Source organism: Zingiber officinale, chromosome 5B (genome assembly GCF_018446385.1).
Source record: "Zingiber officinale cultivar Zhangliang chromosome 5B, Zo_v1.1, whole genome shotgun sequence".
Classification (NCBI taxonomy): domain Eukaryota; kingdom Viridiplantae; phylum Streptophyta; class Magnoliopsida; order Zingiberales; family Zingiberaceae; genus Zingiber; species Zingiber officinale.
Genome location: NC_055995.1, coordinates 4,316,716 through 4,339,938, shown reverse-complemented (window position 1 = coordinate 4,339,938; position 23,223 = coordinate 4,316,716). Strand labels below are relative to the sequence as shown.

The 23,223-nt window shown below is 36.3% G+C and overlaps 3 protein-coding genes and 1 pseudogene across 4 annotated transcripts; 2 read left to right on the top strand and 2 right to left on the bottom strand.

Annotated features, from left to right (window-relative positions):
• Positions 1 to 1,456: 1,456 nt before the first annotated feature.
• Positions 1,457 to 4,462, bottom strand: LOC121983950 (multiple organellar RNA editing factor 2, chloroplastic-like). Its single transcript, XM_042536665.1, has 4 exons — positions 3,961 to 4,462; positions 3,661 to 3,758; positions 3,177 to 3,242; positions 1,457 to 1,865 (listed from the first exon to the last, which is right to left on the bottom strand). Exons 1-4 carry the CDS (start codon positions 4,398 to 4,400, stop codon positions 1,717 to 1,719), a joined length of 753 nt encoding a protein of 250 aa, XP_042392599.1. The 5' UTR covers positions 4,401 to 4,462; the 3' UTR covers positions 1,457 to 1,716.
• A 117-nt stretch (positions 4,463 to 4,579) lies between these two features.
• LOC121983951 lies at positions 4,580 to 8,029 on the top strand (annotated as a pseudogene).
• Positions 8,030 to 8,447: 418 nt separating this feature from the next.
• Positions 8,448 to 17,347, top strand: LOC121983949 (uncharacterized protein At1g51745-like). Of its 2 annotated transcripts, XM_042536664.1 has the most exons (5): positions 8,448 to 9,236; positions 13,566 to 13,873; positions 13,970 to 14,629; positions 15,196 to 16,544; positions 16,625 to 17,347. In XM_042536664.1, the coding sequence occupies exons 1-4, from the start codon at positions 9,040 to 9,042 to the stop codon at positions 16,542 to 16,544; spliced, it is 2,514 nt and encodes an 837-aa protein (XP_042392598.1). In that variant the 5' UTR covers positions 8,448 to 9,039; the 3' UTR covers positions 16,625 to 17,347. The 2 variants fall into 2 exon arrangements, with proteins under 2 accessions (XP_042392598.1, XP_042392597.1); XM_042536663.1 differs by having other exon boundaries at positions 15,196 to 17,347.
• Positions 17,348 to 18,402: 1,055 nt separating this feature from the next.
• On the bottom strand, positions 18,403 to 22,279 carry LOC121983948 (nucleolar protein 12-like). Its single transcript, XM_042536662.1, has 6 exons — positions 21,580 to 22,279; positions 21,445 to 21,503; positions 20,763 to 20,832; positions 20,514 to 20,636; positions 20,263 to 20,391; positions 18,403 to 19,108 (listed from the first exon to the last, which is right to left on the bottom strand). Exons 1-6 carry the CDS (start codon positions 22,174 to 22,176, stop codon positions 18,656 to 18,658), a joined length of 1,431 nt encoding a protein of 476 aa, XP_042392596.1. The 5' UTR covers positions 22,177 to 22,279; the 3' UTR covers positions 18,403 to 18,655.
• Positions 22,280 to 23,223: the final 944 nt, after the last annotated feature.

The following is a 23,223-nucleotide window of genomic DNA, read 5'->3' as shown; positions in this document are numbered from 1 at the left end:
AAAAGAATACTGTTTTTTATGGAAAGGAGTTGTCATGTTTTTTTATTTACCAAAAAAATATCTTATTTTTAAAATTATAAAAAAATATATCAAAAATAGTATTATTCTCTTTCTATCATTCCCGCCAATCTCCTAAATCCCATGTTATTTTTCAATGCATGAATTTAATATGAGAAAATATTAAACCTACGTTGAGCCTGATATTGGACCATATCAGGCCCAACATGCACGATATGGAAAATATCAAGTCCATACTGGGCTTGATATTGGACCATATCAGGCCCAAAATAGGTTTGATATTGGATTGTATCAGGCCTAACGGTGGATCTGATATGGAAACATATCAAATCCTTTTTAATCTTGAAGAGAATGAATGCATTGAAAAATGACAAAAGAGGAGAGATTTAGGAGGCGTTTGGTTTACGTTTTTTACATTGTTTTCTGTTTTCATTTTTTGAAAAAATGGAAAACGTGTTTGATTTGCATTTTCCACGTTCATTTTTTAAAAAATGTGAGAGTGTTTTATAAGAAAACGAAAAACGCGGAAAAGTCATTTTCTGAAAAACAAAAAACATACGTTTTTCAAAAAATGAAAATGAAAATGAAAATGAGACAAATCAAACGCCCTCTTAAGAGGTGATGGGAGGGATAGAAAAAGAATAACACTATTTTTTTTATACTCGTTTTAGTAGTTTTGAAATTAACATGTGCTTTTAGGTAAATAAAAAAAATGTGACAGCTCCTTCCTTAATAAAAAAAACCTGAATAAAAAAAGATTTTATGGGATATAACAAAACTATCAGAAACAACTCTGTTTTTTTTTTCTCCTCATTTTCATCATGTTGGTTTAGAATTTGTGGTAATTTTATATTGAATTTCTGGTTGAAATGTTGAAGCAAATGTTGAAACAAGAAGCATAAAAACACTAGAGAAAGATTTACTTTAGTTAGTATCGGATTCTGAGAATGATTAGTTCAGTCTTAGAAAAAATTTTCAGCGCCTGCACTCACAATGAATAATCCAAACACTCACAATGAATAATCTAACGTTCTTAAATTAACCTCCATTAAAAAAAATTCATTTATTAATTCATCAAAATATTAATCTTTAGATTGCTTAGAAACTGAAGGCACTCTCTTGCTGTATCATTACCCCAAAGAAGAAAGATATACTTTATACTTCATCGTGAAGGAGACTATCTTTGTTCATGAACACCTAACCATTTTGGATCTTGTCAGAGTGCAATAACACTTGTATGGACACAACCTAGTTCACCACTTGCAAAGAATCCACGAAAAGTTTTCACTATCAATAAAATTTTCATCTCTAACGGCAGGTGCAATAGACCAACATCCTATTCATTATGACTTGTATGGTGACAACTTAGTCCACCACTTCAAAGAATCCACGAAAAGTTTTCTCTCAATAAAATTTTCATCTCTAATGGCAGGAGCAATAGACCAAAATCCTATTCATTATGAGGTCATGACAACATAAAACTTGAGCCTAAAGTCCAGCTAAATCAAACAATCAACAACCATTATTTAAAGTCACCATCAGGAAACATAACTGTGGTAACTCACCCTCACAGGAACAAGAAACCACGACCAGACAGCATACATTAGGAAGAATGCTGAGAGATTGAAGATACGACATTAGGGAGCTTCTCATAGCATAAAAGTAGCACAAATCATTAACATGACAAGAATGATCAGTTCATCGCTGACTCTCCCTTCGCCTCACATAACGGGTTCTGTCGTTGTATCTGGGTCTATCTCTGTCATTTCTATGCGTGGTTGCTTGCTCGATTTTCCGCTGCCTCTCGGGAGGCCTTTGAACAATTTCTCCATTCACTAACAATTCAGCTGCAGAATCAAAATAGTTCAATACTGTATCAGTTGCGATATTTGAACGATTCATTTTATTGTTTCAAAAGACAATTTTCCTGGATCATCAAATGCACATAACACTCAATTGGTGGGCAATATGGAGCAGTACATCATGTTGTATCTACTTATGCTCAACTGAAAGCAGGAAATATTATTAATCAATAAAAACATGGGCAACTTCAACCACATAGAGAAAAACAAAGAGCAACTTTTTAATTGGATACCCCTTATTTAGTGACTATTTACATATGATCTTATACTACTGTCACAGTGTTTATATGTTGAAAAGGAAATTATTTTCATTATGAGTTTGAGAGAAATAAATCAAACGGCATGCTGAAAAATGATGTTGGCATGTTATTTGGACAATTCTAATACACAAGTCAGCATTCTGGATCAATATATCGAACATGAAGTACTCAGCTCCATGATGGGTAAAGAATGAAGAACTAAATGAGCAAACAATATTTATATAGGACAAAAAGAATTTACCCAAGATCCAGTACACATTTCAGGCTAACCGTAATTGATAGCAACATCATATCAAAGAAAATAAAATTATAGTAAGTGAAGTTGAGTTTGCATTCACTGCTTTGTGATAGATTTAGTATTATTCTTTATCAATAATTAAAACAAAGTACATGTAAAAATTAAATACATATTTGGCTTGCAGGTATAATTGGATTCCTGATGAATTTTAAGAATAGTATTATTAACTTCACTTCAAATAATTGGCTAGAATATAAATTCTGACAAAATAGCTGCTCCCTTTTACTTCAGCTTAGTTATTCTTTCCATCAACCTAAGTAATAATTATTTTAATTTATCAGATTTTTTATTCAGAAATGGGATGAGTAAACTTTTTAGTCGAAGAAGATTTTTTATCTTATGATGGAAGTTCCTTTTCTATTTACACATAAATTTCTGCAATTCCAACATAGAAATAAAAATGAAGCATCAATTCCTAAACTATGGATACAAATTCTTTTTCCATTCCTACACTATTAAATTCTCCAATAATAACAATTCTATTTGCAATAAATTTCATTCAGTATGCAAGAGGTGTTAATGAAGAACAATGGCTTGAATTCTTAGCAAAAGAACACTAACTATGAAGAAAAATCTAACTTGAGAATGCAAAGAGATAGGTTTTGAATTCTTAGCAAAAGAACACTAACTATGAAGAAAAATCTAACTCACGAATGCAAGAGATAAGCAGAGTAATCAAACACAAAATCCTGACACCAAATAGGGAAATAATAAAGAAATAAAACCTAATAAACTTACCTCCATAATCTTTATTTTCAACATCAACATAGGAATCTGGAAGAACGAAGAGAACACCAGGAAGACCTGTCACAAATATATTTACTTTAATTTTGAGCAACTAAAACAATATATTCAACAGAGTGGTTAAGAATTTAGATTGTTTATTAAAAAAAAGTGATACTACTTATAAACTTCACTCAATAAGAAAAATTAAAACTCGGTATAAATGAATTAAATGTTATGTATAAGAATCCTAGCAATGATAAAAATTAACAATGCTATAAAATTTTCCAAATTTCAAATTGACTAAGGCATCATGTGGCAACCAAAAACTTTCCATGGAAAATGACCTACTAGGTTACTCAGTTCAGAAAGCAAAACAAATTATAGTTTAAAAAAAACATAAACATCAGAGAAACAGAACAACACTTTTTTCTCTTTAAATAAAAAAAATGAGGATTTTTTTAAGAAAATGTTAGTTCCTCATAGAATTGACACAGACCTTCCAGCTTGTTGGATGTCTCCTCATCAATTTCACATCCAAATCCAAAGTATCGCTCACATGAGACGTTGTAAACCTTCTTCTTCGCTTCCTCCTCACTAAGTCAGAAGAAAAATAAAAGCGAATGCAGAGTATATCATTAAATTGTCGACTGTAATAAATAAGGAACAGGTGATAAAAAAAAAAAAATCAAACTCTCTCTCGGGCATGTCCCCCCCCAAAAAAATTGCTAATTCTGATCGGTAAAGTATACAGAAATTAACAGAGGTAGCCACCGCATAAAAAACACACAGCCAATACCTTCCGAGAACCTTGGCTAGGGTTTGGATGTAACAATCGATCATTTGCTGCTTGGAAGCCCCCTCGCCTCCAGGTTTGTCCATAACGATGAGCCAATGCTCGTAGTCACATCCCGGGAAGAGAGGCGCCATTTCCGTTGGCGGACGGTCGCTGAACCCAGAACCACCGCGGGAGCCAGAATTCAGAGGCGAGTGACCGGAGTCGCCAGGCCGTCGGGCCATGCACCTAACCGCACCGATGCGGGAAGCAGCTCCCATATCGGAGAGACGTGGAATCACTGGCGAGACACGCGCAAGGCGGAGGCCCACAAGTGGGCGTGCGGCAACGGCCGCAGCGGAGCCTAAGTGGAGCAAGCGCTTGGAAAGCAAAGAAGCCATGGGATATCGGGAAGAGGCGATGGGAGAGGAAACGATTGCGCGGGTCACAGCGGCGAAGGCCATTAGAGCGGATTGGCGCTGGAGACTGGAGAGGAAGCAAACGGAGGGTTTGGTTTGAGGGTTTTGAGGAAATATTTATCATAACGGAGTTGGGACTGAGAGTCTTCGGCGATATATTCTGTAACTGCATGCTTCGGCCCGTGACACAAACCGTTATACGCGGTATAATTAGGATGTTACGGAGGTAAAGGGCCCTCGGTTGGTACTTCAAGATTCGTGCCTGGATCCTCCGACGAAAACCTACTACAAACCCGCCCCGTACAGCAGCCGGAGGAGGAGATGGCTCTCTATCGCAGTGCGATCGGCCGGCGCTCTTCGCCGCCAGGCGGGCATCGCGTCGCCCAGCGCTTCGACCTCCTCCGCCATAGCCGCACCAAACTTGGTCGTCCATCCACCGGTGAGAATTGGTCTTTCTTTGTGCAAACCTCTGTGCATGACATGGTAGGATGCTTGCGGTAGTTAGGCAGACCGCCTTTCAATCGGGCAGCACTGGCCTGCGAGCTAGTTGATAGAAGCGACTGTGATTTGGGAAAAAGATGGAGATCTGTGATGTTGTTCGTAGAAATTTCAATCTACCTTTTAAGTCTTATCTGAACCATGAATTGGATCCTTTTAACACGTAGTTTACTTGGTGAGCATAAGGAACAGGATCAATAAGTAGAAAAAGTCAATAAATTTCTTCTCGAATAACAATACACCCTTTAATTGAGATACAAGTGGAATATACTGCAACTAGTAGCTGGATGGGAGAATTAGAATTTGAAATTGTCTAAGATCATTTGAGAGATACAAAGTAAGAAGGCATTGGATAAAGCTTAAACACAACGGGAAAAAAAACACTGAGACAAATACTGGATCTCATGAGGCATATGGAAAGGGAACATAAAATAGCTTCAGTTACATTTGTAATTTGAGATAATAAAAAATGCCCACAAGTTACTCATTAGTCTTTTGAGTTTCTAAATCTATGAATGATCCCTTTTGAAAATGTGCTGAGTTTAACATTTTTATTGGGTAAAGATTTCTAATATGTATACACACACTCACAGAGTTGATTAATGGTAGCAACTCCTAGTCCAAAAAGGTATTCAAGTTGTTCTAGTATATCATGAGATTGAAGAGTCAAGTGTAGATGACTAGATGTCTAACTTTTACTTTGTTTTCCTATGGAAAAAGGATGAAGTTGTACAGTGAGCTGCTGACATCTCATAATGGGGCAATTCTGGTGGCAAATATTTCCTAAGGTTCATGAGTACCATGGATCATCCTGAGGTATCCTCCAAGCAAGAAGAGATCTCTTTTGCCTCCCTTGAAGTGCAGCAGCCTCAGCAGAATAAATTCAAAAGGCCTGACAAAACTGCTAGGCACCTTATGAATGTAAACATCAGGGAGTTCATGAATTGGTGTCTTTTTTTTAACAATTATATCTAGCATGATACGAACAAGCATTGTTATTTGTTCATATTCTGATATCTCTAATAAATAATAAGATAAATTGTTTCTACGGTGGGTTTCAGTAGTCTGATTCAAAGTTGTCTTGTTATTTTTGTTTGAGATATTAGTAAATCATTTTGTGCTTATTGCTTATGGTTTCTGATGCATGCAGATTTTAGACAAGGAAGAATTGGACAAAGTGCAAGCTGAGAGAGAGATCCCTGACATAAGACCTGGATATTTTATCAAGCTAAAAGTGGTATGGCAAATTTATTTGTTTATTTCTCCTTTTTTTTTTGGTTGTGATCCTTCATATCAATAGGAGGCACCTGAAAACGAACACTTCAAGAATGAAAGGCATTGCGATCGCAAGGCGAAATGCAGGTCTTAATACAACATTCAGATTGTGAAGAATAGTAGCTTGGTGTCGGGGTTGAATCTGTTTATCCTTTGTAAGTCAATGCTTCAACTAAGATCCATATTTTCTATGTTTGAGTTGGCATTATAGGCGACCTCATGTTTCACACAGGCTTTTAATGGTATATTTGTTTTGTAAATTACTCAAGTTTGCTTTGAAAATTATTCTGGTGAACTCAATGATATATTTGTTAAATTGCCCTTAACATTAACCATCATTAGGTTCACAAATTATCGTGTGGACTTTTATTTTTTTTGTTGCTTTTGCTAACTATACAAGGCTCTTAGATCTAACACATTATAGTGGAGTTTTAGTATTAATACTGATAACACTAGCTGGCCTCAAGACATACAACTTGTTTTTTTGTTAATTTCTTGTTGAAGTTGACTCACTCACTGTAGATTAACTTTTTGGGGCTAATCAGTTGTTTGTTGCAAATTTCTTCCACCCAATTCTTAAGATCTTCAGAACTAAATGCACGATTGAGGTATAAATGTCCAGTCAGGTTCTAAGGGACAATAACTATTAGCCTATAGTTGCTCCACAATACCAGTAAATAATGCAAAAAATATGAAGAACAACGGAAGTATAAATATTCGAAGTTAAAAAGGAGACAATGATGAGAAGTTGGAATAGCATTAGACAACTTAAGCATAAAATTTGCAGATATTTGTGTTCATTTTGTTATGAATGTAAGCATGGAGATGCAGGTTTCTTTGAGGTCAGTAAAATTTAGATAAAATGATCAGTGGTGTCTGTGAAATGCAAAATGTCAGTGCTTGATGGTTCATCCAGTGCAGTTTTTCTTCAGGTAGATATAATTCATGGGCTCCCTCCAATGTGGTGTCAAGGAAGTTAATTAACATCCTTATCTCTGTAAGATGGAGGCTGTTTCTCGAGTTAACCTGAATTACTTCGGCTGTAAATGAACAATCTATGATGGGGTCTAGTCTAAGCATCTGTCTATTTGATCTGATTTAAACAAGGAAAAAACTTGTAAAATAATTGGTTTCTCTATTCCATCATTTGGCAAGGAACAAATACAAGATGATTTAAAGAAAAAGAAAAAAAGAGAGAGAGAATCCCTACTATTTAGCAAAAGCCCTTACAGAATGATTTTTAGCACATTTCTTTTTGGTTTACCTTTTCTTTTCTTTGCAAATGATTCATATTCTTTATCATGTGTGGATGGTAGAAAAGATAATACTACTTTTCGGTTCACTCTTCTGCATCATTATAAATTCATTATATTTTTTAGTTGCAGTAGAGAAATGGAAGCACAAATTTCTTGCTTGCTTATTTTGTTTTTAGGTGTGTTAGATGTTAATTGCCCATCAAGACCTTATTGCTTTCTTCGCCAATCTACATCCTCATGTTTACTACGTTGGCGCAGATACTCACCCGACATTAAGGAGATCAAAGTGCTGGAGAAGAAGAGAGTGAAGAGGGCAAAACTTTATTACCTCAGGGAGATATAAATGATCATGACATTTTCATTTTCCGGCCATCATTTCAATTTGGCTACAAAATAACTTCCTGGCTTGCGCATTGTAGGGTTCTGGCGCCATTTTTATGGAGGTTTCAAGTTCAAAGGAGGTTTTTTTTGTTGCAACACAAATACAACCTTTGTTTTTAGAGTGCAGAAACTGTAATTATTGAGAGACGCATCCTCGAGCTTGTAATTGTATGTTCTGCTTGCTTTAGAGCTTGAGCTGGATAAATGGCAATAAACTGCAGTACATTTTTTCACTGAATCGACATAAAATTCAATTTTAGTACAGTTGGAATTCTTGCTTTGATCTAGTTGAGCCAATTAAGTCTTGCATTGCATTGATTGATAACGCTCCTTTGTTCTTTGTGGGCCAGATGCTTGTTTCTAAATCAAGAAAATTTAATTCTAAATCAAATTGGACGGTATAAAATTACTTATATTGGAAGAAATCTAATTTATACTATATATATATATATATATATATATATATATATATATATTAAAAGATAAAAATTGAGCAACCCTACCTACGTGTACGTCAGAACCAGCTTAAACCGGACCGGTTCACCTAGTATTACCAACTGGGCCAGATTCAACTCCACTCTCCGCACGGATTACGCCAGCACGCAACGTCCGCAGTCGCGTGGATCACATGGATCCTCTCCGCCGTTGGATGCACATCGCCCGGACAAACCGTCGCAGGATACGTTAGATTATGCTCTCACGCGAGACAGCGTACACGAGGCCGAGTCCAACTGTCCGGAGCTTGCGAACCCTTGCGGTGCATCTCCTGATCTTCTTCGTTTGTTGGCATTACGTTGAAAAGGAGATCGGCACCGGTTGGCCTCTTCGCCGTCCATCTGTTCCTGTGATCTGAGCGAACGCAGGAGAAAAATAGCAAACAAATTAAGGAAAAAGGGAGGAAAATAGGACGGAGGAAGTATCTTCGTGGACTTTTTGGCGAGGAAGATCGGAGGGGCTCTTTGGTCCCGATCGTAGTCTGAGAGCGGCGGTGGCGGCGGCGGCGGCGGCGGCTTTAGCGGAGGAGGCGGCGGCGGCGGCGGTGATGATGATGAGTTGATGAGCTTGTGGAAAACGTAATATTTCAGGGTCCTGCTATGAGGCCTTTTATTTGAATGGAAACCCTTGCCAGGAACTCGCTCTGTTTGGTTGGATCTGGGCGAACCCACTACGGTGCTCCAGCGGCATTGACTGTCGGCGGCTCGTCGATCGTCGTCAGTGCGGTGTTTGTTTCTAGGTTTGTTTAAGTTCTGGGGGGCGGTACGGAGGGAGAGAAGATGGGGGTTTCCGACGACGGTGACGGAGGTGGGATCGGCGTTGATTGCTGCGTCGGGACGATCGTCTGGGTGCGGCGGAGGAACGGATCCTGGTGGCCAGGAAGGATTCTTGGCCCGGAAGAGCTGTCGGTGTCTCATCTAATGTCCCCTAGGTCAGGGACGCCAGTTAAACTACTCGGACGGGAGGACGCTAGCGTGTGAGAACTTACTTTTCCTTTTCCTTGCTGATACTTCTTTGTCAAAATATGCTTTTTTACTGAAATTTTTTGCTTGATGAACAGTAGGTTCTACATAGTTGCATGATTTTGATTTCCCAGATACTTTGACCATTCTTGCTTATACTCTTCTGAACTTCTATTCGCTATTAGTTATTCTCACCCTAATCATTTTGGCTATCTTTCTTCGTGCATATGAAGAATAACCGCAATCACTAGTGCAATTTTTAAGCATTTCTTTTTCTAATCTATCATCAACATTATTTTACTGATTCTTCAGTTTTTTTGAAGTCATACTTTTATTTGTATATATCAATGGCATCTTAGTTCTCTTAACTTCTTACAAATGCAGTGTTTGTAATTCTTACCATGCATCTTTCTTATTCTACATCCTTCAAGTCGTCCACAGCTGAATCCTAATTACCAGATGGGTGGTGCTATTTGCATTGACCCTCTTTATTACTTGGTTTGCTGAGATATGACACAAAAATCAAGTCAAATTATGCAATGGCTCATTTATCTTGGCATCCCAGTAATTCCTACTGCTAGACCTACATTATCATCCTTTCACCGAGTTACTCGTAGTGACACGGTTTTTCATGATCATAATTTGTCACTCCAATTCTCTGTTAAATTTCCTGAATGTTTTATTTTATTAGTATAAATTCACTGAAATCATCTGCTCCGATTTCTGCATGATCCTGCCATGTAAATTTGAACAATTCTGGAATTTTTTGCCTCTCTTTATTTGCTCAAGTTGTGGTACTAAAATCATCAGCATCTTGGAATTCCTTCAAGGTATTTTCCTATCTGTTGGCCTTTCTTGCATATGCTGCTATCTCTTAGAAACCCTCCTTTTGTGCCTTCCTTTAATGACATTTTAGTTTGCTTTTTTGTTGTTGACCTGTTTAGCTCACTGTTGGCCTTTCTTACATATGCTGCTATCTGTTGAATTTTAATCTGTTGTTTGTCTAGGCCTGGCAATGTGGTTTTTTTTCTTTCTTTCACTACCTCGCATTATGAGATTCATCTCATTTCTCGTCTGATGATTCTTGTGGTTCTATTCTTGAAATATTTTGGCATCTTTGATTTTTAATTTGATCAATTTTTCAATGTTTCCTTTGTATCCTTCACTTTACTTCATGGCATATTTTTGAGTTCTCTAGAATACTATATGCCAAGTAGCCTTGTAATGGATGTATCTTCTTGATAAATGGAGTACCTAATAGTTCAGTTATGATTGTCCTATTGCCTTTTTTTCACACGGCATTTTTTCCCCCTAGTATGAGTTAATGTAGTGGTAACTTTTGTACTTGTAGGTTAGTTTTAGCTGTCTAATTTCAGATTTTATCTTCATATTCATGTTAATGTTGACATCAAGTTAATGCAGCAATGTATCTAGAGATACATTGTATGGGACAATTTTTGTCATCAGGGTAGGAAGAGGTAAATTTTTATGCAAACCAACTGTATCATAATCAAGGAGTGATGAAACTAATGAAACCTTTTCCCAGAACATTGTAGAATTGGCAGTTCAGGCAAAGCTTGAAAAGGGTTACCTACAAGAAAAGCTTTGAGGGCCTTAACAAAGAAAATTACAAGAAATGATAAAAACATGGATTGGAATGACATTTATAGTATAGTTAGTGTTGAGTCTTTTAGCTGCATGACACACTACCATCAAGTATCTTACAAATATCACCTTGTTACTTTCATATGAACTGTTGACCTTTTGGACGAGCAAAAATTTGGATATGATGGTTTGTGATCCCTATTATTATACCAGTCAAAATGCTTCTTGTCAAAAACCTGTGAACTGCAAACACGAGCTTGTATAGGGCCTATTAACCTATGGGCGACCTAAGATAAGGACACTGTGATTTGGCTTCCCTCCATTACAAATTAGCAATGTTTGTTGTTTGTGAGTTAAAACTAGTTCGCCTATTGACTTGCAACATTTAAGGAGATAGAAAATTGTAGGTAGCACCTTATAGAACATTGAAATTGACATAACCTGTTTGGTTGACACAACGACTAAATTTCCCAGATTGAGTAAATATAATTGTATTAACATCATAAACAATTCACAAATGAATTTGTCACCCTAAGGTCTGCAGGTTATTTCAATTGTGTAGTGGTCAAATTCAACTGACTTGTGTAGACTGAGCTATTTATTGGTGTTAACCAACTTAATCTCTTTAAGAATGGACTGGATATAAATTTATTTTCTAGTTGTTTAATTTTATGAGAACTTTAAAAAAAAAACAACAACAAATGATAACAGCCCTTCAGTTAAAGATATACAAGAAGCTTAAAAGAAAATTACTTATGGTTTAAGACTAAACTAGGTCATGTTTGGACCTTGTTGGTGTGAATTTTAGTTTCAAATTTTTTGAAAGATACTATGAAATCTCAATTAAAATGAAGTTTAGTCTTATTTGAAAGAAACTTCTTCTGGTAGAAGGCAATGAATCACAATTTCGTATGGTTGAAGAGGGTGAGGGGAGTGATGATCATGAAAATGTAATCTTGATTATGCTTCCTAATCATGATTTCCTAATTGATAAGTGATATGTACTTTAAGTTTTTTTCAATATATTATTAACTACAGGTGCAATCCATTATTTTTTATATTATTAAATCCACTATGCCATAAAACGCACCATTTTTCACCTTCATATCCCTTTCTACAACCTTGGGATTTCGCGAGGAACTAGCTGAAGAATTGCAAATGATATAGGATCACTCATTCAACCTTGCCATAACTTGTTGGACTCTATCTTTCTCTTAATTGTGATCAAGCAAGGTTATTTTTGATATAGAGAGGCTATTGTGGATTGAGATAGAATATAATAAGCTCTCTGAATCAACAATGATGCTAAAACTATCTTCAATTAAAAACCAATTTGAATATACTTAGAACCCAACTGAACCCTATAACATTTCTATTAAAAATATATATTTACCATCGAGTGTTATTGAGTAATCTATATTAAAAATATATATTTTATTAGTTATAAATTTTTTATCATTTTAAAATATTATATTAATAAATATGACAATATTTGTATGTTACATTATTATTTAAAAACTTTCATTTTAATTTCATCACTCTTATTGACCCAATGCAACTAATATTTGAATTCTTTGATTCTACAACTCCCACCCCTGTCCTAATTTTAACAACTTTCCACTGAATATATACAAGTTGACTATTTGATTTTCTAAATCTCAAGTGTATAAATTGTTTATATGATACATTTTTTAAAATTAAAATTGTTAATAATATATTTAAATATTGAATGCAACCCTTCATAATTTAAACAATCTTTAAATACATATCTACTTGTTATTTAAACAGCATATGCCTGCAATGACTTAAAGCTTTAGGGGGTACCATGAGAATCAATAGATTAAATACCTTTAATAAAATCTTCCATTTATTTTCAATCCATTAAATTACTGTAATGAATAACTCTTGGACTTGATCAGAAGCAGCATGAGTCCTTTGAAATTTACCTGATATGCGCCTTAGTCTCATCTCATCCATGAGAATGATTCTTTTGTACAATAGCACTGTTACACTGTTAGGAATATTATTGACAGCAACACTATCAGAAGTTGCCCAATCTTGGATGAAGACTAAGCTCCTTGGCAACTATCTATCTAACTCTTCATCGTTAACAGATTTTGCATGACTTCAACTGCAATATTTTTATCCAGTTAAACCTGGATAATTAACGAGACACAGCTTCTCATTAGCTAATTTATTTTCTCTATGTTGATGAAACTATGTGGGAGTTCTCTGCCTTTGACCCTTCATGCTTTTAATATCTTGATCAATTTGATGGTTTTCTTTGGTTGCTTCTTGGTTTCATTTAATGCCAAAGTAACTTGTTAGCTTCACTGTGAACATGAGTTAACATATCAAAATTTTTTTGGTAGACAAATTCAAAATGTTATCATTTGCCTAGCTTAGGCAGATATTTAGCTCCCTGTAAAACTGTAAAAGTAATACTTTTCAGAAGTCAAAGCAACATAATTTCCATTACTACGTTGATGGCTGCTGTAGCATATATCATTGTTTCACTTTAATTGTTTGTCTTTTATGGTTGGGGGTTCCCTTAATCTCATTCAATTATATTCTGCATCTTGGAGAGATTTTCTACTGTACCCATTAGTTTGGTGTATTTGTAGTTTGTCTTCCTGGTCATCTCTGTACCCCACCAAATTATTGGTAAATGATAAATAGATCTGTTCTTTCTTTATGTACATTTTATTTAGTGTTGCATTGTGCAAACCTATTGTCAGGGATTGGTACAACTTGGAGAAATCCAAACGCGTGAAGGCATTTCGCTGTGGGGAGTTTGATGCTTGCATTGAAAAGGCTGAAGCTTCTCTAGGAGTTCCTATAAAGAAAAGGGAGAAATATGCAAGACGAGAGGATGCTATTCTTCATGCTCTTGAACTCGAAAGAAAGCAAAATGAAATGAAACAGCAACAAGAAGTCATCAGATCCAATGGAGTTGATGCCAATATTTTAGGTGATCCAAAAGGAGAGTTCAAGGACTTGACTCCTTCAGAGACTGTCATAAGAGATCAAGAGTCCTTCATGCAAGGTAAATGTTCTATTCAGAAGTCTCCAACACTTCCCAGGAATGTGGATCTTTTGGATGAGGAAGAAAAAATGAACAATTCTTCAAATATAAATGTAGGAAAGGATAGCAAGCAAATAGTACAGGAGGAAGGAATTTCTGCAACCATTCATCGGATGACGGGACTGCAGGATTCTGGCCTACGGACAGCTCCAAAGAAAAAACCTCTTCAGTCTGTTGCTTCACCAACTACCAAGGGTCCTGTTGAAAACAGTATGGATTGTCTTCCTAGTTCTGTGCATCTAGTGAGAGGAAAAGGTAATGTCAGTAGTGTCAATGGTTTCATGTCAATTAAAAGAAAAAGAACACAGTTACAGGATGGTCTGGTTGAAGAATCTCTTGTCAAAAAACGTGATCGACGTCGACCACTTGTTCAAGTATTACAAAGTAGTGCTAAGTTGCAGGGCTCTTCTCAGATTGATCATTTTCCTGAACTTGTAACTCTGGAAGGGGGACAAGATCATTTGGGTGATGTACATCGGGCAAAACGGAGCAGATGTGTCTATCTTCCATTGGATTCTGTTAATTTGCATGATAATGGGGGCTATTCTTCTGATGATGTCCAAAGACCATGCAACCAGTTTGAAATGGAAGGTTGCCCTGACCATTCTTCTTTTGTAGAAGACTGCACGTCATCAGAGATGATCAAGATAAATGACTCTGATTCTTCACTTATGGATTACTTGGAAACAGAGATAGAGGATGGAGATATCCTAGGAGGTATTTCACTTGAATGAGTCATGTATTAATTTCTATTCCTTGGTGAGCAGTTAAGATTTATGCCTTGCACATATTGTTTTTTTTGCCACATAGTTTGTCACTACAATTCAAATGGGTAATTTCAAAAGGATCTTGAAATTCTACTTGCTACAATTTGCGCCCCTTCCCCCGAAAACTTTAAAAGGAAATCTCAATTAGTCTAAAGAATCAATTAGTTAGCTTGTGTATCTTATCTTTCAAAAGTTTATGGAATGACCATCAAATCAAATACACACTTCAAAAGACTGAATTGAGATTTTCTAAGTCTGAAAGGCAATAAAGATTATGACTTCAGCATTTATGGGTCAATTTGAAATTTATTTTAAATTGATCTTGAATTTTACTTGTTTAGTATCTCACATTTGATCTAGATCGATCTTAGCTTGTTATTGTATATGAAGTGTAATCAACTATTATTGTGTTTGTTTATAGTTATATTTCTTGCAATGTTAACTGCTTAAGACATTTGATCTGTTTCCTTTTCCATCTATTTCTCAAGAATCACATCATCTATTGTTTGTTTACAGATACTGATCAATTGCTGACATCATCTGGACCAACAGATCACTTCCCTTCTGCATCTCATCTTTCAGAAAAATCTCCAGATATCGAAAATGATGAAATGCCCTTTCCTGGTTATGTTTCCCATTCACATCCTTATGAACATTCTTCTGCTGAGGTGGGAGTTTCTAAATGGCACATTAAGGGCAAACGTAACATTCGAAGTCTAGTTAAGAGGCCAGTTGATGTTAGGGATGATAAAATTTGTGCCTCTAATTTAGATAAATTTGATGGTTCTGCAAGGGAAACTGCTTATAGAACCAAAGGTTCCACTTTGAGGATGATAACAATGGAATCACCTAGCCATGTGATTGTAGAGCAAGATTTATGCCATATTAAAAGTGAGAACATTGATGCATCGGAGGAACTTGTTGGTGACGATGTTCTGCAGGAACAGATGAATGGATATAATGATCAAAGTTATCCTTTAGTCGCAAAAGCAGCTAGGGATCTTGGTAGAAGTCAGATTAGCTTCAAAAAATTGGAAAATGATACCCATTTAACCTCTGTATTTAGCTGGGAACCTGATGAGCTATCTGATCAAACTCAAATGAAATATTTGGAAGAATCTGATGAATGCTTTGATCCTCTTTATGCTTATTTCAGCAGAGGAATGGGCTCAAATTTATTTAGTGTTGATCTAAAAGTTAAAGCAAGTTATCAAGGTGAACATGTTCCTCTTGTTTCTTTGATGAGTAGATTGAATGGAAAGGCAATTATAGGGCACCCTGTGCAGATTGAAATCGTAGAAGATGGGTCCACCAATCAATATTTTCCTATCAATCATACTTTTCCTGATGGAAATACAACACACCAACCAGTCTGGAGGACTGCCAGAAGAACAGCCATGCAACGAGTTCCACGGTCAAATCCAGTGACATCATCTTGGGAGAATGATGAAGATGGACGATCTCAATGTTCAAAGGGAGGAAATAGATGCCTGCCCAATATGCATTTTGGTTATTCCAAGAATCAATTGAGCTCAACAAAGAAGAAAGTATGTTATCCACACCAACCGCTCTCGGGGAACTTCCATAAGAAGTCACATAAAAAAGCAAACTTGTCGAGCCAAAAAACTAGAACACTTTCATCTTTTGCATCTGAAAAGAAACTTGGTCGTGCAAATGGTGAAGTCAGGTTTGCTAGGGGTTGTAATTTATTGGGTGGTCTCATGAAATCAGAAGGGCAAATGCCTTTGATCACATGTGTCCCTGCGAAGGTAGTGTTTAGCAGGATTCTAGAAGCAGTTGGAAGGTCATCATCAATTACAGCCCATGTTCGATTGTCAGATGCAGCGACAAGAGATACGTCGTAGGTAACAATTAGTGACGGTTGCAATATAGTCCACCCATTTGCTTCACTGCTTCGTAGGTTGACCTATAAACTTCATGCCAGATGGAATGGTTTGGAGTTTCACAATCCCATCAGTGGTGAGTGAGAGGCCTTTGCAGCTAATCTGGCGACATGATCAGACACTCAGGGCAGATGAAGCTTAGTTGCGATATTATTCCTTCTCAGGGAGCTAAGAAGCTGAGCTTTTGCTGCGCCCAAACTGGACTTGGTCGGCAAAAGGCAAAACTGTCATTTGAGATGTTAATTTGCATCTTTTGGTTAGTTGACTTCATAAAATACTAACAATTCAGTATACGCGCATCTCGTAAATCTTATAGCAAGCAATGCAACAGAGCCACATCTGTAGAAGTTTACACTTATTGCAAGCCGGTTATTTATAGTGTAGTTCTCAAACTAGTGTACGAATAGCAACCAAGGACGAACATTTCTATTAGCCCAACTGAAGAACTCATGTGAAGTTGGTACGAGACTATCTTCCTCACATCTGAACCATAAATTTCAGTTTGTATGCAGTCAGATATGTATATCTTTGTACTTGTTACAATTCAGTAATTAATTGATGTCAAGTGCTACAACTTCTGTGAATGACACATGGAAACTTTGTACTCTTTCCGTAGTTCATTAAGAATGGTCAATATGATAAAAGTACGTCCTTTTCGAATCCATGTTTCCAAAGTTCAGTCAGTTAGCCAAGCTGATTGATTATCATTTGTTAAAGCGATGTATGGCAATTTATTTCAAGGTCAATTTACTTTGATTGACTGAGATCTTTATAATTTTCCTATGCATCTATCTGGCATTTGTTGTGTTCCAAAGCTACCTATACTTTTAAACAGTAATTGTCATTTGCCATTTCTTACTAACCAATGTAGCTCACAAAATTCAATTTACTGGCTCGTAAGAAAATTTTGAAATAAAACTGAGAGATAAGTGTGGGAATCGTAAATTGAAATCAAGATCAAGAAGCTTCGTGGATCTGTAGATTCATCAAATAAACACCGTGTGTGGGTAGACACTTAATGGGTTCGCTCAGAACGTGCAACGGTCAGATATTTCAGCGGTTAATCAGTTTGAATCTCAGTTATATGACACATACTATAACATATTTCCCTAAGTGATGATAAATTTAAGAATGCTGACCGCTCCGGATGGATATAATCGTGAGTATTTTTTGATTTACTTTGATGGTCAATAAAAATTTCATAGGATGGACCGATCATCTTCATAAAAAAAAAATTTATTGATTAGAAAATCTAGATTATATATAAAAAAAACACTCAAATGGTTAATTAAGTCTCTAAGTTTGGCGTACTCAAGACATTTTCTTATCTAAGGTTGACATACTATAGGATATTTTTCTCTCGTGAGATGATAAATTTAAAAATGTTGGCCACTCTAAATGGACAACCATGAGTACTCCCCGATTTATTTTAATGGTCAATGAAAAATTTCTATAAAATCAAATCACTCACCTTCAAGAATAATGTATTCCAAGAGCAGGATTATAAAAAAACACTTAATAGATCAATATTGTAGGTTTATTATTCCCATACTAAATTCAAAATTTTTTTTTTAAGATCGAAATCAAATGAAATTGTTTCAAGTCATTTGTTGGTAAAGAAGAGTTATCAGTGCCAAAACATGAGTGGAATGGACTCGATTCAAACTATTAAACTTTTAGCAAAATTCATCTGACATATCAATTACTCACTGCCCATTCTCGGATTGGAATCTCAACTTCTGGAGAAAACAGAACTGCAGATTTCCAAACACACTCTAAATTTAAGTTAAAATTGATCAGGCAAAACAAGTAGCTGAAATTGAATACAAAGAACTAATTCACACTATTTGACCATCACCAAAAATTCCAACAAATGAAAAGAATATAAAAAATTATAACAACAATAATTATACCCAACAAATTCCCAGATAACTACTTCGCACTATGATGGAATTTGGTAGGCTGTTCTTTTGAATATAAGCAAAGGTTCACAATGTAATAACCTACAACTCCCACCCGAGTGGTTAATTCTCTTCCTCAGTTTTGAGACAGTTAAAACTATAGCATGAATATTAATGTTTTCTTCCTTTCGTTTTCATGCGATTATTTGCCGACATCCCACTGGCCATTTGCCCTTGTTTCTTTTGGAGTTGCTTTGCCTTTCTAGCAGCAACCGCAGGCCGCTTAGCTTCATGAGTCATCTTGTCTGGCTCTCCATCCCTTTTAATCTTCCGACCACCTTGACTGCTAGGTCTGATCTGAAATTTTGACTTCTTGGGCACACCAAACTTGCTAGATCTCATGCCCTGGTACGAAACATTAGTTGCCTTCGCCTTAGGTTTAGTATTTTCACCTGATGTTCCACTGTTATTCAGACGATTCTTGAATTGTGGAATATTATTTTTCGTTCTTGATGCTGCAACAACAGTTTGTGTTTTAGCATCCATGGCCTTTGCATGGCAAACTCTAAGAACACGATTCCTGATCTTCCAATCCTTTTTCCAAACAGCTGAATTGGCAGCAGCCTGCATGTACAATATGAATTCCAATTAAACCCATTTTTGCTAGCAACTAATGGTCAGGGTATCAATGAGATCTCTCATGATATCATGGTAATGGGGAAGAGGGGCCTAAAGCAAATAGAGTGACCAACTAAACAATCTAAACAGCCCAACAGGCAGATCAAACGTGTTTTGGATATCAACATGAAGCTCCCAAAAGAAACTTTAATATTACACAATTTCATAGCTGTCCAAAATAATCATGTAAAATAACAAGGTTAAACAACATTAACTGGAGTCTGCAGAAACAGTGTCATGAGGCAGTTAAATAATCCGGCTAACAAAACTTGGCCTTCATAATATTCTTGAACAAACTTCATTCATCTATGAAATAGTTTTCATGTATGCCTTTAGCTTATAAATTCCTAAATGACTGGAATGAATCATTATAGGGATGCAAGATTTAAACTCTCTATCTTTTCAAACTAGAAAACATTGCTCCCCCTTCTTCAGGCAAAAACTGGTATTATGTTTAGTTGAGTTCTAGTGCAAAAGTTCAGAAGCAAGATGAAATATAGTACATTGAAATTCACAAAAGAGAGAGAATGATGGAAATATTTATCGTGCTACATGAAACCTCAAGGCCAAATAAACTACAAGATAAGTGTTCCAAGGCACAACTAGAGGTCAGCAATCTGACATATAAGGCAACTGAAGGTAACAAAACTTTCTTGGTTTTAACTCTGTGGCATAAAATTAAAAGGAAAATAATACATAGAATTATTCTAAAATGTACCAGCCAACCTGGCTTACAAATTTATTCCAACTACCAACAAATTCCTAAGATTTTAGGTGGAATAGGAACCATAATCCCTTCCACTTCTCGAGGTATGGCAAATTGAGAAGCTCAACGAGAAAAAATTGGAGCAAACTTTTGTTATATATATCCAGTATATCCTAATTTTATCTCTAACTTCCTATTTTTATATAGAAGAAAAGTGGACTATATAACTTTCCCTTTATTAGTTGATACTTCAAGGAGAAAAGTTGATTCATGAAGGTTTAATTACTGTATTTCTCCCCAACATAACAAGTTTGTGCAGAGAGTAGATACAATAATATAAACATAAGATCAGGGAGACAAATATACTATTAAGATATAGTCTAGTCAATCATACCAGTGTTTTAAACAGGATATATGCAATTCCCTTTCCCAAGCTTGTATGAGGATCCCTAACAACCCGTATAGCTTCCACATTAGATGCTGATACATCTGTTCCACAAAACAATTGGTAAAGTTCTTCATCCTGCAAGCAAAGCACAACAAGTAATTATAGAAATCCCAAACAAGTTAAAGGAAATAACTCCCATCCTTGATAAAAGACATAAAGATTATATATGACAAACCATCAAATGTATAGGGTGGTACCTTCACATCAAAGGGAACATTTCCTACAAAAACAGTCTTCTTTCTCTCATAGAGGGGAGCCTCTCCTATCTGCTGCTTACTTGGTGGAGACGCTATATCAACACGAATATGATTTCCTCCAAACTAAAGTTAAGCACAAGTATCTTAAATTAAAAGGAAGAATATAATCCAAGTAATTATACCAAACATCAAATGGGAAAGGAAATAACTAACTAAAGCTTATGAGCATCTTTGTCAACAAACACTCACCAATGTCATATTCAGAGATAATGCAGCCTTAGCAGATTGCTCATTTTTAAACACAATGTATGCATTTACACTGCCATGTAAAAGGACACAATGATAGATCAAAAGTCAAAAACAGAAAATTATATGAGTATGCTGGTAAATGCATAAATAAAGCTGCAGAAGAGCACTCGTAGCAGGAACTATTGGAAAAAGTAATGGCAGCACTAATGCCAAGCATACTGCAATCTCACAATTCAAATTGTATTGGTTGTTTGAATCCCAGTAGAGAATTCTTGAAAGAGAAATGGTACAACAAGCTTAGCACTAATAAGTTCCTATTAAAGATTCTTGTTACATGAGAAATGGAATCAAACAATAACTATTTATTGTTCATTAGACTATGGTGTAATGAACACAGTAAATGTAAACTAACGTAGTAGATTATTTTCCATTAGAACTATGGTGTAGTGAACACATTAAACGTTTGATAAAAATCCTATACCCGTTCATTATTTCCAAAGATATGTATTTTAGATTTACTGAACCTTCCAATATTAACCATACTGCATGAGCAAGTGGCATAACAACACTAAACTAGTCATCTAGTTGCTAATTCAAGGAAATAAAAGTTTTTGCGATGAAGAAACATAAAGTTATTGCAGGATTTCCTATCAGTAGTTAAATGTACGAATCATTCACTGACCGATCAACAGCATCATTAACTTTTCCCTTCAGTATCGCCACCTTTCTGGGAACCTTAGTCTAAATCAGAAAAACAGAACAACAATGAGGTTCAGTAGAAGTGAATATCCACGATTCCAAAGTTTCGAACACTCACATCAACAATCGGCACGGATCTAATTCTGACAGAGTCAATCTGCCCAAACTTTATAAATTCATGGGACAAAGCCTTTCTGGTGGTCTTCAATGGCAAATTGCCCACGAAAATCGTCCTCGCAATCTTGCTCTCATCATCAAACGATTTCTCGGGGACAATCTGTTGCGATGAGTCCGAATCCTCCGCTTTCCTCTTTTTCTCAACCACAGCGGCCCTTTCACCGCCCTCGGGAGCATTCTCTTCTACACCGTACTTTCTCTTCTCGTACGCCTCCTCAATCTCAGCCTTCTTTCTCTTCTTTCTCTTCTCTTCTTTCTCGTCGCCAACTCGCTCCCTTTTCTCGGGAACCGAAGCGAAGGTCGAGTCGAGGACAGGAGTTACTTTCACCTTATCACGCTTTCTCTTCCTCGCGTCTGCGACATCAACTCCAGCGCGATCTTCTCGGTCCAAGGACTGTTCGGCGAGCAATAGCTCCGGCGCCGGTGAGGCGACGGGTAACTCCTCCTGGAGCGTGCGGCGGAATGGGTTATCGGCGGAGAAAAGAGACTTGATCACGTCGGATCCATTACCTGAATCCTTCTTATTCTTCTTCCCCATACGAGGTTCGATGGAGGCGGCGGCGGAGGTTCGATGGAGGCGGCGGCGGCGTCGCAGATGCGTCAAGGGAGAGTGAACTAATGGGCTTAATGTTCCTCGAAGCTATATGTAGCATTTAGGGTTTCGATGGGCTAGTAATGGGCTTCATAAATAAGGTCATAATCGGCTTTAAACAGCAATATTAAGAAAATTTCAGTATTATTGTCTAACTTTTTATAATTAAGTGCCTATCTCCTAGTTTATTTTTTAATTTATTCTTTCATAATAGTATGAAGGTAATCATATGGAGATGTCGGATGACGAATTTCATTTTTGTAAAAATAAAAGTATGTATCACATTCCTTCTATATTTTTCCTTTCTCTTGACACTCAAATTTTAACTTTATCAATTTAAAAATGTATAACTCCCAATTTATATTATTGTTGAATTATAAATCTGAATTCACCATTCTTTTGAATTCAAATAGAGTTAAAGAACTCTAAATTATTTCAGATCAAAATTAATATGCTCTGTAATTTTTTTTAATGTATCTATACTCTCATTGTTGCTTATAATAAATTATTCGCACGAAACAAAATAAATTTAAAGTGCTTGGAGAAGAGAAATTCGCTGATCGAGAATATCATCGTTGTGTCCCGACAACGATCACCATGAAGGAAAAAGCTACTGTCCTGGAGAAGATCACCAAATAGGAACCTTCACATCTTTCCACAAACCAACATCCACTCGTCGACCGTTCTTCTCTTTGATTACCTTCGAATTTACGTCCCTCTACTTTGATTGCTCTTGGACGCATAGTTATATAGGAAGAAAGTATCGATTTGTAAACGTTAAGAGAGATGAACCTATCATCTCCTCAATGTTTAACGTTATAAATCTTCTACAACGTTTCGAATCTGTAACGTTTTTAATCTGCCAACATCTTCCACTCACCCAAGTCAATCCATAATGGTTATATGACCACATAGATCATGTCAGTCACATAGACTACAAGATGATCATGTCACAAAGACCAAATAAGAACATTCATTCCATATATTAGGGAA